Genomic DNA, 16,274 nt, shown 5'->3' with positions numbered 1-16,274 from the left:
CAACATAAATGCTTCAGAAAGAACAAAGTTACTGCTTACAGTTTGGTTCTCAAACATTACAAATCTGTCTTTAATGATTACTTAAACACACTGATATTTACTGTGTCAAAATACCTTTGGAAAACATACAGGCTTTGTTTGTATTCACATATGTTATTGCATAGCTGTCCCATAAATCTGCAAATCGATAAATGGCTGATTTTCTATAAAAGAAATTAATGATGGATATTTGCCACAAAATTCTATACATATTAGGTTAGAAATACCTTGTAAAGAGAACAATTTTTGTGAGATTTTTCGTATATTTTAAACAGGGAGAATATGAATAAACTAGACAAAGAGCCCGTTTCGACAACGTAAGATGAAATGGGCACGAGTTTGTGTCAGCAGTGTATGAAGAACAAATGATAAGTAACAAAGAAGTTGTTTTGTAATGATTGTAGTCCGCTTTACTCATTACTGTACAGGCTTGTACTGTTAGTTGATGAATTTTCCAGGCCTATAGTATAATGTTGAATGATGAATGTTCCAGTACAATATGGAATAGTAATAAGTATAAGCACCACAAACCTGATATAGGTGTATTGAATGAATGCGTAATTGAATCCGAATGCATAATTAGGCCTCGAGCTGTAGCTGAAATTGCCTTTCAGGCCTCTAGAGCTTTAATCGAAATCGCCTTTCTCTTTGAATTTTTGCGGCCGTAAATCCGCCTCCTGCCGCGATGTTGGGGTTGGATGTCGGTCTCGTAAGGTTTTTCGGGCAGCTGCGCAGAAGGCGACTGCGCATTCTGCTTCGGACGGACGTGAGTGAGGAGGCAGGTGAATTATGTATTAAGATGTTGCAAATAAGGAGACCTTTTTTCTTATATATTAGAAAAATGCTACATTATGCTTTAAATCCAGTCATTGGTGATATTTAAGTGGTAAAATAAAGTATTTTAGTCCAAGTTACCTAATGTCCACAGAGCAAAAAAAAAATTAATTTATTTGTACTGTGTCATAATTCATTAAATATTTGAAAAAGTGGATGCATATAATTCATATGAGACTGTTTAACCAAACTTTTAAATATGTAAGAAGAATATGTAAAAATCTTTCAGCTGACCAAATATCAGATTTATCCTTCAAATCTCCAGCATCTACAGTAAGTTTTCAAACTCTCAATAGAGATCATCAGAGAATGAAGTAGAAGCACTACTTTTTTGTTATACATCTGATTCCCTTGTGAGCTGTACTGTAATAGTCAATATTTCATGTTTTGTCAAGTTATATAGCCCCAGTTTAAAGCTGCTTACAATTTTTATTGTTAACTGAAACATTCAGAACATATCAACATTACACTACTAAATGATTTTTTTCCCCCTTAGGTCTATTTAATAATCATATGCTATATAAATGAAATGCCTATCCTTACTTTGGAGCACTGCTTCTTGACCCTTTCTCAGTATTGAATGATTGAAAGATGAAAATATTCCTTTATTTCTTTTTTTTATTATTTTTTTTTATTAAAGAAATACCCTTTCAAGCAAATCCTAACATTGTGTTTCCTGCAGAAATGCATCAGTGACATAAATTTAAAGAAAAATCGTAATGCTTTCCAAATAGCATATAGAAAATTTCTTTTGATGTTCTAGTGAAATGAGAGTTGTTACTCCAGTTAAACACACATTAGATTTTCTTTGTTTTTAAACAACTTGATGTAAAGTGGGCAAAAACATTATCAAAGAGATGCAATGTTTTAAAAAAAAAAAGTATTGTTAAGTCCGGATATTTTGTTCTTAGTCTTAAACCTAAATCACTTTATTTTAATTTGATATGTGACATGTCTAGCTACTTTGTAGATTGATTATTTATAGCATATGATACATTGTTTTCATTGCCAGATATTATTTACTTTGTAAAAATAAAGCAGATTGCTGTCATTTGTGGCAGTTAGGCTCTTGGACCTGTTTAAATTGGTAAAATGTTAATAAGTAAATTATTTTAACTAGGGATTGTTGGCAGTACTTGTGTAATTTATAATATTAATAATCGTAGACCTTCCTCAGGAGGCAAGGTGGTTGGTTCCTAGTTCATGCTGTCCTCTGTCTCTTATCATCTAAAGTTGAGACCCATAGTTTAAGAAACCCTGCTGTAGTTCATAACTGATATGACTGCTGATATGACTGATTTTTAACTATTTTGGTTCATTCCTGCTTTCTACGCAGTTATTTTATCCTATGTGACTGCAAATTTTATTTTGGCAAGAACCTGTTCAGTAGCTATTACCCATATTTAACTGGTTACCTAACACCCTGCACTTTTGTGTGGTCTTGGTAATCATCAAGTTCAGGACACTTTCTTATTTACTGTAACTTTCCCAGTTTCCCTCCGTTTATCTAATCTTTGATGTCCCTCCTAGTCTCACTCCTTTCATCTTTTATCTCAGCATACATTTCATGTTTTGCTTCACATAAATCCCTGAAGCAGCAAATTTTTAATACCTCTATAGTCACTAGGACTAGAAATACATTTTTTGAAATGGGCGAGGGGTTGGAGTTTAACACAAAGGAGGGTGAAAATGTATTGGAGGAAGGGGTTCAAAAACTCACAGTGTAAAAAAATTGCCTGAAGTTTTAAAATCGAAGTGCTTTATAATGTCATAATTTATTCTTTCTGATGATTACAGTAGTTTTTAAACTTTATGCACTTGGCTTTATCTACTTTTTATCAGTCATTTGTTGAAATAACTTATTATCTTTTAAATAATTGTATAATGTTGCATGTAGAGATTTCCATTCATGTTTTAGCCAAAAACATAGACTTGCTGTGGAAATATTGCATCAGTAGAGTAATTCAACGAAAATCTCCATCCATCCATCCATCCATTGTCTCCCGCTTATCCGAGGTCGGGTCGCGGGGGCAGCAGCTTGAGCAGAGATGCCCAGACTTCCCTCTCCCCGGCCACTTCTTCTAGCTCTTCCGGGAGAATCCAAAGGCGTTCCCAGGCCAGTCGAGAAACATAGTCCCTCCAGCGTGTCCTGGGTCTTCCCCGGGGCCTCCTCCCGGTTAGACGTGCCCGGAACACCTCACCAGGGAGGTGTCCAGGAGGCATCCTGATCAGATGCCCGAGCCACCTCATCTGACTCCTCTCGATGCGGAGGAGCAGCGGCTCTACTCTGAGCCCCTCCCGGATGACTGAGCTTCTCACCCTATCTTTAAGGGAAAGCCCAGACACCCTGCGGAGGAAACTCATTTCAGCCGCTTGTATTCGCGATCTTGTTCTTTCGGTCACTACCCATAGTTCATGACCATAGGTGAGGGTAGGAACATAGATCGACTGGTAAATTGAGAGCTTCGCCTTGCGGCTCAGCTCCTTTTTCACCACGACAGACCGATGCAGTGCCCGCATTACTGCGGATGCCGCACCGATCCGACTGTCGATCTCACGCTCCATTCTTCCCTCACTCGTGAACAAGACCCCGAGATACTTGAACTCCTCCTACTTGGGGCAGGATCTCGCTACCAACCCTGAGAGGGCACTCCACCCTTTTCCGGCTGAGGACCATGGTCTCGGATTTGGAGGTGCTGATTCTCATCCCAGCCGCTTCACACTCGGCTGCGAACCGATCCAGAGAGAGCTGAAGATCACGGCCTGATGAAGCAAACAGGACAACATCATCTGCAAAAAGCAGTGACCCAATCCTAAGCCCACCAAACCGGACCCCCTCAACGCCCTGGCTGTGCCTAGAAATTCTGTCCATAAAAGTTATGAACAGAATCGGTGACAAAGGGCAGCCCTGGCGGAGTCCAACTCTCACTGGAAACGGGTTCGACTTACTGCCGGCAATGCGGACCAAGCTCTGGCACTGATCGTACAGGGACCGAACAGCCCTTATCAAGGGGGCCGGTACCACATACTCTTGGAGTACCCACCCACAGGATTCCCCGAGGGACACGGTCGAATGCCTTTTCCAAGTCCACAAAACACATGTAGACTGGTTGGGCAAACTCCCATGCACCCTCCAGGACCCTGCTAAGGGTATAGAGCTGGTCCACTGTTCCGCGACCAGGACGAAAACCACACTGTTCCTCCTGAATCCGAGGCTCGACTATCCGACGGACCCTCCTCTCCAGGACCCCTGAATAGACTTTTCCAGGGAGGCTGAGGAGTGTGATCCCTCTGTAGTTGGAACACACCCTCCGATCCCCTTTCTTAAAGAGGGGGACCACCACCCCGGTCTGCCAATCCAAAGGCACTGTCCCTGATGTCCATGCGATGTTGCAGAGGCGTGTCAACCAAGACAGTCCTACAACATCCAGAGCCTTGAGGAACTCCGGGCGTATCTCATCCACCCCCGGGGCCCTGCCACCAAGGAGTTTTTTGACCACCTCGGTGACCTCAGTCCCAGAGATGGGGGAGCCCACCTCTGAGTCCCCAGGCTCTGCTTCCTCATTGGAAGGCATGTTATTGGGATTGAGGAGGTCTTCGAAGTACTCCCCCCACCGACCCACAACGTCCCGAGTCGAGGTCAGCAGCGCACCATCCCCACCATATACAGTGTTGACACTGCACTGCTTCCCCTTCCTGAGACGCCGGATGGTGGACCAGAATCTCCTCGAAGCCGTCCGAAAGTCGTTCTTAATGGCCTCCCCAAACTCCTCCCGCGCCCGAGTTTTTGCCTCAGCAACCACCAAACCCGCATTCCGCTTGGCCTGCCGGTACCTATCAGCTGCCTCCAGAGTCCCACAGGACAAAAGGGTCCTGTAGGACTCCTTCTTCAGCTTGACGGCATCCTTCACCGCCGGTGTCCACCAACGGGTTCGGGGATTGCCGCCACGACAGGCACCGACCACCTTAAGGCCACAGCTCCGGTCAGCTGCCTCAACAATAGAGGCACGGAACATGGCCCATTCGGACTCAATGTCCCCCACCTCCCTCGGGATGTGGTCGAAAGTTCTGTCGGAGGTGGGAGTTGAAGCTACTTCTGACAGGGGGCTCTGCCAGACGTTCCCAGCAGACCGTCACAACACGTTTGGGCCTACCACGCCTGACCGGCATCCTCCCCCACCATCGAAGCCAACTCACCACCAGGTGGTGATCAGTTGACAGCTCCGCCCCTCTCTTCACCCGAGTGTCCAAGACATGTGGCCGCAAGTCCGACGACACGACCACAAAGTCGATCATCGAACTGAGGCCTAGGGTGTCCTGGTGCCAAGTGCACATATGAACACCCCTATGCTTGAATGTGGTGTTCGTTATGGACAATCCGTGACGAGCACAGAAGTCCAATAACAGAACACCGATTGGGTTCAGATCGGGGGGGCCATTCCTCCCAATCACGCCCTTCCAGGTCTCACTGTCATTGCCCACGTGAGCATTGAAGTCTCCCAGCAGAACGAGGGAGTCCCCAGAAGGTATGCCCTCTAGCACCCCCTCCAGGGGACTCCAAAAAGGGTGGGTACTCCGAACTGCTGTTCGGTGCATATGCACAAACAACAGTTAGGACCCGTCCCCCCACCTGAAGGCGAAGGGAGGCTACCCTCTCGTCCACCGGGGTGAACCCCAATGTACAGGCTCCAAGTCGGGGGGCAATAAGTATACCCACACCCGCTCGGCACCTCTCACCGGGGGCAACTCCAGAGTGGTACAGAGTCCAGCCCCTCTCAAGGAGATTGGTTCCAGAGTCCAAGCTGTGCGTCGAGGTGAGCCCGACTATATCTAGCCGGAACCTCTCAACTTCGCGCACTAGCTCAGGCTCCTTCCCCTTCAGAGAGGTGACATTCCACGTCCCAAGAGCCAGCTTCTGTAGCCGAGGATCGGACCGCCAAGGTCCCCGCCTTCGGCCACCACCCAACTCACACTGCACCCGACCTCCTTGGCCCCTCCCATAGGTGGTGAGCCCATGGGAAGGGGGACCCACGTTGCCTCTTCGGGCTGTGCCCGGCCGAGCCCCGTGGGTGCAGGCCCGGCCACCAAGCGCTCGCCATCGAGCCCCACCTCCAGGCCTGGCTCCAGAGTGGGGCCCCGGTGACCCGCGTCCGGGCGAGGGAAAACGCCGTCCAAAATTGTTTTCCATCATAGGAGGTTTGTTTAACCGCTCTTTGTCTCATCCCTCACCTAGAACCAGTTTGCCTTGGGTGGCCCTACCAGGGGCATAAAGCCCCGGACAACAGAGCTCCTAGGATCATTGGGACACGCAAACCCCTCCACCACGATAAGGTGGCGGTTAAAGGAGGGGTCAACGAAAATCTAGCAAATATAAAATAGGCTAATAACAATGTGTTTGTAATCCATACCTTGTTGCTTTTCCTGTTAAGAGTATAATATTCCACAGCTTTAAGGTTGTTGACCAGTCAATATAATGCTGGAAGTGTGAATGCTGTTAATTTGAGAAATTTGAGATATATAGTTAAAATATAATTAATTCATTCTTAGCTTAGGTGGCACAGTAGTGCAGACTGACTAACCACTGCCATTTTATTGATCCAGTTCCTGATTGTATTTGTGGAGTTTGCATTTTCTCCTTGTGCCTTCCTGCTTGGAGTAAAAGGATTTAAGAATGTAAAATGAAATGGCATTGAAAATGTTTGCTTTAAGATTGCCATAAACTGTTGCCAAAACCAAACAACCTTTCTGGAAGACCATAAGAAAATCTCAAATGGAATTGTGTCATCATCTAGAAATCTTTCCTAACAAAGTCCTCATTTTTCTGCTGGATTGTCCTTGTCATAATTAGAGAGGTGGCAGTCTTGTACAACTGATTTTGTAATGTTCAAGTTATCCTTGAGCGTAGTTTGTAATGTGTTTGTCACTGATTTTTTTTTTTTTTTTTTTTTTTTTAACTTTTCAGGTTCAGGTTTAAAGGCAGTCAGCTGACTATAAACATTTTAAAGAACTGATGATTGTGTGTTTCTTTAAATTTCCCAACACAGACAGGAATTGGCAGCTGTCAGTGTGTCAAATAAAAAAAGGAACAAACATGAATACAAAATCATTAACTTTGAATCTCTGTATTACTGCCTGTTTTTAGCCTAGTTTCAGCACTATTCAGATGGGATTAGTTTTACACCAGGAGAAGAATTATGCAGTTATTACAGGAACACCTCTGTAATTTTAGTCCGGCCTGAATCACTCATGTCAGTATCTTCAACGGTTACGTAAAAAGTCCAAAAGTAAAAATAACCACATGTTAAACTAGTTTGGTGTGAATAGACATGTCAGTAAATCTGTCATTTGAGCGATTTGAATGGGACTCAAATTACAGAGGTCCTCTGGTAATAATTACTTTACCAATGGCGATAGTAGAAAATAATAAAGACCTTAAATTGTATGCTTGTTTTGTGCACACTCAATAACAGAGGTGGGCACATTGATCTTATAAATATGAATTAGTAATGTAGCCTGAGCTGATGGCACAGATACAGTCATGGCCGCAATTATCGGCACCCCTGGAAATTTCCCAGAAAATGCACCATTTCTCTCAGAAAATTGTTGCAATTACAAATGTTTTGGTATACACATGTTTAAAACCTTCATGTGCATTGGAACAACACAAAAAAAAGAGAAAAAAAGCGAAATCTGACGTCATTTCACACAAAACTCAAAAACCGGGTTGGACAAAATTATTGGCACCCTCAACTTACTATCTGGTTGCACGCCCTTTGGAAAAAATAACTGAAATGAAGCGCTTTCTATAACCATCAACAAGCTTGTTACACCTCTCAACTGGAATTTCCGACCACTGTTCTTTTGCAAACTGCTCAAGGTCTCTCAGATTTGAAAGGCGCCTTCTCCCAACAGCAATTTTAAGATCTCTCCATAAGTGTTCAATCGGATTTAGATCCGGACTCATTGCTGGCCACTTCAGAACTCTCCAGCGCTTTGTCTTCCACCATTTCTGGGTGCTTTTAGAGGTATGTTTGGGGTCATTGTCCTGCTGGAACACCCATGACCTCTGACGCAGACCCAGCTTTCTGACACTGGGCCCTACATTGCGCCCCAATATCTTTTGGTAGTCTTCAGATTTCATGATGTCTTGCACACAGTCAAGGCATCCAGTGCCAGAGGCAGCTAAACATCCCCAAAACATCTTAGAACCTCCACCATGTTTGACTGTAGGTACTGTGTTCTTTTCTTTGTAGGCCTCATTCCATTTTCTGTAAACAGTGGAATGATGAGCTTTACCAAAAAGCTCAACCTTGGTCTCATCTGTCCACAAGACGTTCGCCCAGAAGGATTTTGGCTTCCTCAAGTACATTTTGGCAAACTCCAGTCTGGCTTTTTTATGTTTCTGTGTCAGCAGTGGGGTCCTCCTTGCTCTCCTGCCATAGCGTTTCATTTCATTCTGATGTCGACGGATAGTTTGAGCTGACACTGTTGCACCCTGAGTCTGCAGAACAACTTGAATATGTTTTGAAGTTGATTGGGGCTGTTTATCCACCATTCGGACTATCCTTCTTTGCAGTCTTTTATCAATTTTTCTCTTCCATCCACGTCCAGGGAGATTAGCTACAGTGCCATGTGTTGTGGACTTCTTGATTTATGTTGCGCACAGTGGACAAAGGAACATGAAGATCTGTGGAGATGGACTTGTAGACTTGAGATTGTTGATATTTTTCCACAATTTTTGTTCTCAAGTCCTCAGACAATTCTCTGCTCTTCTTTCTGTTCTTCATGCTTAGTGTGGCACACTCAGACACACAACAGAAAGGTTGAGTCAACTTTTCTCCGTTTTAACTGGCTTCAGGTGTGATTGCTATATTGCCAGCACCTGTTTCTTGCCACAGGTGAGTTCAAACAAGCATCATATGCTTGAAATAAAACGATTTACCCACAATTTTGAAAAGGTGCCAATAATTTTGTCCAGCCTGGTTTTTGAGTTTTGTGTGAAATGATGTCAGATTTGGCTTTTTTTCTCTGTTTTTTTGTGTTGTTCCAATGCACATGAAGGAAATAAATGTGTATACCAAAACATTTGTAATTGCAACAATTTTCTGGGAGAAATGGCACATTTTCTGGGAAAATTCCAGGGGTGCCAATAATTTCGGCCATGACTGTACATTAACTACAGGGGAAATGCCGGTGCAGAGTACCATTGTGTAACTACTCCATTTCAAACTCTGAGTGTACACCACCTCCTTAATATGGTTTGAAAATTACAGAGGTCCTCTGGTAATTTTTACTTTATGGGACCTCCTGGTGTAAAACTAATGTAGCACAAGTAGACCTGTATGGGTGAACATGTACTGTATGCAGCATAGAAGTTTTGTGTAATGTTATTAAACTACAAGCAGTTCAGAGGGCAGGTAATTTTTTTTTCTAGATACTTCATATATTTTAGTGTGAAGACACACTTTGTAGGTAGGCTTAAACAGAATACCTTAATTTTTAGAAAAAATACATAGGATACTGGTGATACAGCATAGTAGACCTTTGTAGGGACATACAGCAAAGGAAAGATGTCCAAACTGAATCTTCCCCGATCAACAACAAAGACTGAAACTCCGTTTGGATGGGAATAGTTTTACATCAGGAGATAACCCCAAGTTAAAATAGTGCCTGAACTGGAAAAAAGAACTGTCTGTGCACTTCTTTTTTGTATGTGATGAGTAACAGGGGTGAGGATGTGGTGGGCTGTTACATCTCCTTGGGAGTCCAAAGTTGCGTGAATAAACACAATTTATGTAGAAATGTGCATGAGTGCGAGGATGTCTCCCTTGAAGGTGCAAACTGACAAATTGTTCTTATAAATAAGGGTTGCTAATGTGTTCCAAATTGATGGCATACATTATTATGGGTGATATTCTGGTATGCAGTACCACTGAGTCACTGCCCCATTTCAAGCACTGATCTTACACCACCTCCTGGTTTTAAAACTAATCTCATTCAAATAGATCTTAAAAATTATGTGGGTCCCCCATTAATTATTACTTTACCCTATCTTGTTGTGATAAACTAATCCCAACCAAATAGGGCCTTATTAATTAGTGACAAGACTCTAGCTGCCTGAATAAGTTACATGGTAGTTGCTAGATGCTGGATATAGAAGATGATTTTAGCCTAGATAGATAAATGTGCCTGACCAAGATGCCAAGTGACATATTTAGAAACAAGTAATACATCTGAAGAGATGTCTTATGACATTACAACCATTAGTGAGATTAAGTTTCATCCCACAGAATAATTGGTCCTATTAGATATACCCAAAATGAAAACACTAGGACTGTGATGAGAAGAAGAAACAGCCTGCCGATCAATAATCTTGGGTAAATGATTCTTTAAGGAAATATCAGGAGTGCTTGCAGGGCCATTCTTAAATTTGTAAAATATTCTATTGGAGCACAGAATTGAATTTAGGCTTGTACCTGAATAGCTGCTCTATGAGTTTGGTGTTGGGTGGGTACATTTCAGATAAAGCCTGACTGGCAAAGATGTATTAGAGCCAAGGACTTGGAAGAAAGAAACCTGATATAGGTTGACAGCATGTCTTGATGTGGGAATGTACTGTAACTAAGCACTGAACAGGACATACAGAGGAAAGTCACATGTTTAGCACAAGTCACAGAATCTGTTTTGTGTTCTGTTTTAAATAAACTTTGCTTTTTCTCTCTCTGCATTAATCCCTAGCTTGTTTTATTATAAGGCTACTTATACTTCGGTAATTTGAGTGTTGTTTTGTTTTGGTTACTATAAAGAATTCTCTTTATATGAATGTAATCCACTTTTTTTCAATATACATTTTTAAACCCGTTTTAATCAAATTCTAGCCATTACTGCCTGCTTTTTCTAAGGTTTAAAACAGTTTATTGTGATAACATCAGTTTTTAATTGTTTGGAAGATTTAGGAATTGTGGTCTGAGCAGATTCTTTTCTCTAGGAAAGTGTCCATACAATTTGATTAATTTGTTCTGAAGTTTTAATGTAGAATACAACAAACATAATTTAACTATATTTTTAAAATATCCTTTACTATTTATGTTAGAGATTTGCTCAGTCTTACTTGCGCTCATAACTGTTTCTTAATTTGCATTTTATAAGCCTTTTCAGGTTTGTTTGTGTCTATATTTACATCCCAGAGTATGTGTAATTTCTGGTATTTTGGTTACTTAATATTGAAAGTAAGGGTACACAGATTACTGGATATTATTTAAGCTGAAGACTTGTAGTACTTCTGAATAATTGGAGTTACTGAGAAGCTAGTTTTCTGTCATTGAGTCTGACATCTAGCTTGAAAATGTGCCCTGTCAGGATACAAGAGCCAACAACATCCCACCTTGTTATTATAAGAGACTAGAGAAGGTATTCAGTTTTCTTGTGACATGTTTGCATTGATCTAAAGATTTAAAAGGTAAACGGCTTTGATGTAGGTTATGTAGAAACCAGTGTTTGATTTTTTTTTCATAAGGTTCCATTTTTCAAATTTTGACACAAAGATTTGACCAATATGTTTTACTATTTTTTTTTTCCACAGTCAGTGAATGAGCTTCTGGATTCCATGGGTGCTCCCCTTGAAATTGTGGATGGATTCATTGGGAGCATTTCTGTGACAATCCCTTGGGCTGCATTGGTCACCGATAATTGCACTGTCATGGTAAATGGCCTGCAGATCACGTGCCGACCTAAATACCGCACCAGTGAGTAATAAGGAAAAATCATTTTGCATGGGTTTTTTTTAAGAAAAATGTGTAGGAGCTCTGTATTAGATCTTTGTAGTGAATGGACAGGGTACTATGCTTTAAAACGCATTAATGGTTATGCCCCTAATCAGGTAGTAGACACTTAAATTGTGGTTTATCTTGAACCTTCTTCTTCATCTTTTGGCTGCTCCCATTAGGGGTTGCCATAGAAGATCATCTTCTTCCATATCTTTCTGTCCTCTGCATCTTGTTCTGTTACACCCATCACCTGCATGTCCTCTCTAACCACATCCATAAACCTTCTCTTAGGCCTTCCTGTTTTCCTCTTCCTTGGCAGTTCTATCCTTAGCATCCTTCTCCCAATATACTCAGCATCTCTCCTCTGCACATGTCCAAACCAACGCAATCTCGCCTCTCTGACTTTGTCTCCCAACCGTCCAACCTGAGCCGACCCTCTAATGTACTCATTTCTAATTCTGTCCATCCTCGACACACCCAATGCAAATCTTAGCATCTTTAAGTCTCCTACCTCCAGCTCTGTCTCCTGTTTTCTGGTCACTGCTACCGTCTCCAACCCATATAACAAAGCTGGTCTTACTACCGTCCTATAGACCTTCCCTTTCACTGTTGCTGATACCCGCCTGTCACAAATCACTCCTGACACTCTTCTCCACCCATTCCACCCTGCCTGCACTGTCTTTTTCACCTCTCTTCCACAATCCCCATTACTCTGTACTGTTGATCCCAAGTATTTAAATTCATCCACCTTCACCAACTCTACTCCTTGCATCCTCACCATTCCACTCACCTCCCTCTCATTTACACACATGTATTCTGTCTTGTTCTTACTGACCTTCATTCCTCTCCTCTCTACAGCATATCTCCACCTCTCCAGGGTTTCCTCAACCTGCTCTCTACTATCACTACAGATCACAATGTCATCAGCAAACATCATAGTCCATGGGGACTCCTATCTAATCTCGTCTGTCAACTTGTTCATCACCATTGCAAATAAGAAAGGGCTCAGAGCCGATCCCTGATGTAATCCCACCTCCACCTTGAATGCATTTGTGACTCCTACCACAGACCTCACCACTGCCACGCTTCCCTCATACATATCCTGTACTACTCTTACGTACTTCTCTGCCACTCCCGACTTCCTCATACAATACCACAGCTCCTCTCAAGGCACCCTGTCATATGCTTTCTCCAGGTCCACACAGACACAATGCAACTCCTTTCGGCCTTCTCTATACTTCTCTATCAACATCCTCAGAGCAAACATCGCATCTGTGGTGCTTTTTCTTGGCATGAAACCATACTGCTGCTCACTAATCATCACTTCAATTCTTAACCTAGCTTCCACTACTCTTTCCCATAACTTCATGCTGTGGCTCATAAATTTTATCCCCCTGTAGTTACTACAGTCCTGCACATCCCCCTTATTCTTAAACCAGTACACTTCTTCTTCACTCCTCAGGCATCCTCTCACTTTCCAAGATTCCATTAAACAATCTGGTTAAAAACTCCACTGCCATCTCTCCTAAACACCTCCATGCTTCCACAAGTATGTCATCTGGACCAACGGCCTTTCCATTTTTCATCCTCTTCATAGCTGTCCTTATTTTCTCCTTGCTAATCCGTTGCACTTCCTGATTTACTATCTCCACATCATCCAACCTCTTCTCTCTCTCGTTCTCTTCATTCATTAGCCTCTCAAAGTACTCTTTCCATTGGCTGAACACACCCTCTTCGCTTGTGAGTATGTTTCCATCTTTATCATTTATCACCCTAGCCTGCTGCACATTTTTCCCAGCTCGGTTCCTTTCTGTCTAGCCAATACAGGTCCTTTTCTCCCTCCTTAGTGTCCAACCTCTCATACAACTCATCATACGCCCTTTCTTTAGCTTTTGCTACCTCTCTCTTCACCTTGCGCCTTATCTCCTTGTACTCTTGTCTACTTTCTGCATCTCTCTGACTATCCCACTTCTTCTTTGCCATCCTCTTCCTCTGTATATTCATTCTCCTGTACTTCCTCATTCCACCACCAGGTTTCCTTTTCCACCTTCCTCTGTCCAGATGTCATGCCAAGCACCCTTCTTGCTGTCACCGTTAGTACATCTGCTGTAGTTGCCCAACTGCCTGGTAACTATTTACTGCCATGCAGTGCCTGTCTCACCTCCTCCCTTAACTCAACCTTGCAGTCTTCCTTTTTCAACTTCCACCATTTGATCCTTGGCTCTGCCCTCACTCTCTTCCCCTTCTTGATCTCCAATATCATCCTACTGACCACCATCCTATGCTGCTTAACTACAATTTCCCCTGCCACCACTTTGCAGTCTTCATCCTCCTTCAGATTGACTCATCTGCATAGGATGTAATCTACCTGCGTGCATCTTTCTCCACTCTTGTACATCACCCTATGTTCCTCCTTCTTCTTAAAATATGCATTCACCACAGCCATGTCCATCCTTTTGGCAAAATCCACTATCTTCTGACCTTCTTCATTCCTCTCCTTGACACCATACCTACCCATCACCTCCTCATCTCCTCTGTTCCCTTCACCAACATGTCCAGTGAAATCCACTCCAATCACCACTTTCTGTCCCATGGGTACAGTGTTCATCACTTCATCCAACTCACTCCAAAAATCTTCTTTCTCATCCATCGCACACCCAACTTGCGGGGCATATGCACTAACAACATTCATCGTCACACCTCCAATTTCCAGCTTCATGGTCATCACTCTGTCTGACACTCTTTTCACCTCCAAAACACTCTTGACATACTGTTTCTCCTTCCATCCACACCATGATAGAACAATTTGAATCCCCCTCTGATCCACCTGGCCTTACTCCCCTTCCATTTAGTCTGTTGCACACACAATATATCAACCTTTCTTTTCTCCATCATGTCTGCTAACTCTCTCCCCTTACCAGTCATACTACCAACATTCAAAGTTCCTACCCTCAGTTCCACTCTCTTTACCTTCCTATTCTCCTCCTGCCTCCAGACACATCTCCCCCCTCTTCTTCTCCTTCTTTGGCCAACAGTAGCCCAATTTCCGCCAGCACCCTGTTGGCTAACAGTACTGGTGGTGGTCGTTGTTAACCCGGATCTCAACCGATCCGGTATGAAAATTTGTATTGTTGTCCTTAGGAAATAGTATTTCAGTAATCTAGTGTTACTGTATATAATTTTTTCTTTGTAGATACCATTTTGTTCACTTGTGAGGCTTTAGCTTTTTTGTGTTTTTGTGTTTAAAGCTACGGGTGTGGACTCACAATGCTGGTCATCTTGCATGACATCCAGTATGCAGCTTGCCCAAGAGTGCCTAAAGGAGACCCCAGAGGAAGGAGATGAACCACCTGCTCCACTGGAGGGGCTAGAAATGTTTGCACAGACCATTGAAACTGGTAAATAAACTAGTTTTCCATGTTATCATTATGTGAAGATAGACTTATTTCACAGTACTTATCTATAATAATAAAAGGCAAAGCCCTCACTGACTGACTCACTCACTGACTGACTGACTGACTGACTGACTGACTCATCACTAATTCTCCAACTTCCCGTGTAGGTGGAAGGCTGAAATTTGGCAGGCTCATTCCTTACAGCTTACTTACAAAAGTTAGGCAGGTTTCATTTCGAAATTCAAAGCGTAATGGTCATAACTGGAACCTGTTTTTTGTCCATATACTCTAATGGAGGAGGCGGAGTCACGTATCGCGTCATCACGTATTACGCCTCCTACGTAATCACGTGAACTGAAAACGAGGAAGAGATTTACAGCACAAGTCAAACACGGGAACGAAGGTAAATGACGTTAATTGTTGACTGTCTTTTAATACTGTGTACTTGTTGAGTGTCTTTTAATACTGTGTAAGCATACATATTAACACATGTGCAATTAAACGTGTGCATTTACGGGGTGATTTCTCAGGCTTAAAAGCGCGCCTTTTATTAAAAAGGTAAATGCAAACTCTTTTCATTCTGAAGGGCACAAACCACGTTAGATTTCAGCCGTTAAACGTGCAAAAATGTCAGTACACCAGATAAATAAGCGCAACATATTATCAGTTGTATTGTATGCTTACAATACATATAGAAATGTGTTAATCGTTAACTAATATTATGGGATGGTGTTTTTCGACTCGCGCTTTGATTTAAACGATTGCATGTCTTGGTGGGTTTGCGTAGCTTATTGTCAATATCTTTACAGCTCTTTTTAAGACTTAATTTAAAAAGGTTTTCTTTTCTTCTTAATAAAAATTTAAAAGCAGTACTTTAAAAGCAGCGCTCACTTCACTCCCTTACGGGAATCGAACCTCGGACGTCAGCGCTAGAGGCTAAGCCCCTAAAATTGCGCCATGGCGTGTGGTTCGTTTATTTGACAGCATGTAGATCGGGGTAATTACATTCACGGCATTCGTAGTCTGATTCACAATCTGATTGTATGGGTGGTTACCTAGCAGGTAACGCTTATGGTTAGCCAGCAAGTCATCTCGAAGTGATCACTCGAGTGAACGCAGCTTCACAAAAAAACAGATCCTTAACAAACTGTTATTGGTATATTTTCCCTCAATTTTAAAAGGTTTTCTTTTCTTCTTAATAAAAATTTAAAAGCAGTACTTCGCCAGTGCGAAGCGCGGG

The 16,274-nt window shown here is 42.5% G+C and overlaps 1 protein-coding gene across 1 annotated transcript in view; it reads left to right on the top strand.

Annotated features, from left to right (window-relative positions):
* The window catches only part of atg2a (autophagy related 2A), a 124,050-nt gene that overhangs the window by 13,299 nt on the left and 94,477 nt on the right, over positions 1-16,274 (top strand). Inside the window, exons 2-3 of the mRNA XM_051923210.1 lie at positions 11,456-11,618; positions 14,888-15,037. Coding sequence (XP_051779170.1) covers positions 11,456-11,618; positions 14,888-15,037 — 313 coding nt within the window. The remainder of the gene's footprint in view (positions 1-11,455; positions 11,619-14,887; positions 15,038-16,274) is intronic.

Source organism: Erpetoichthys calabaricus, chromosome 1, assembly GCF_900747795.2.
Source record: "Erpetoichthys calabaricus chromosome 1, fErpCal1.3, whole genome shotgun sequence".
NCBI lineage: Eukaryota > Metazoa > Chordata > Cladistia > Polypteriformes > Polypteridae > Erpetoichthys > Erpetoichthys calabaricus.
The sequence above is the reverse complement of the archived record's forward strand: the minus strand, read 5'-3'. Positions and strand labels throughout refer to the sequence as shown.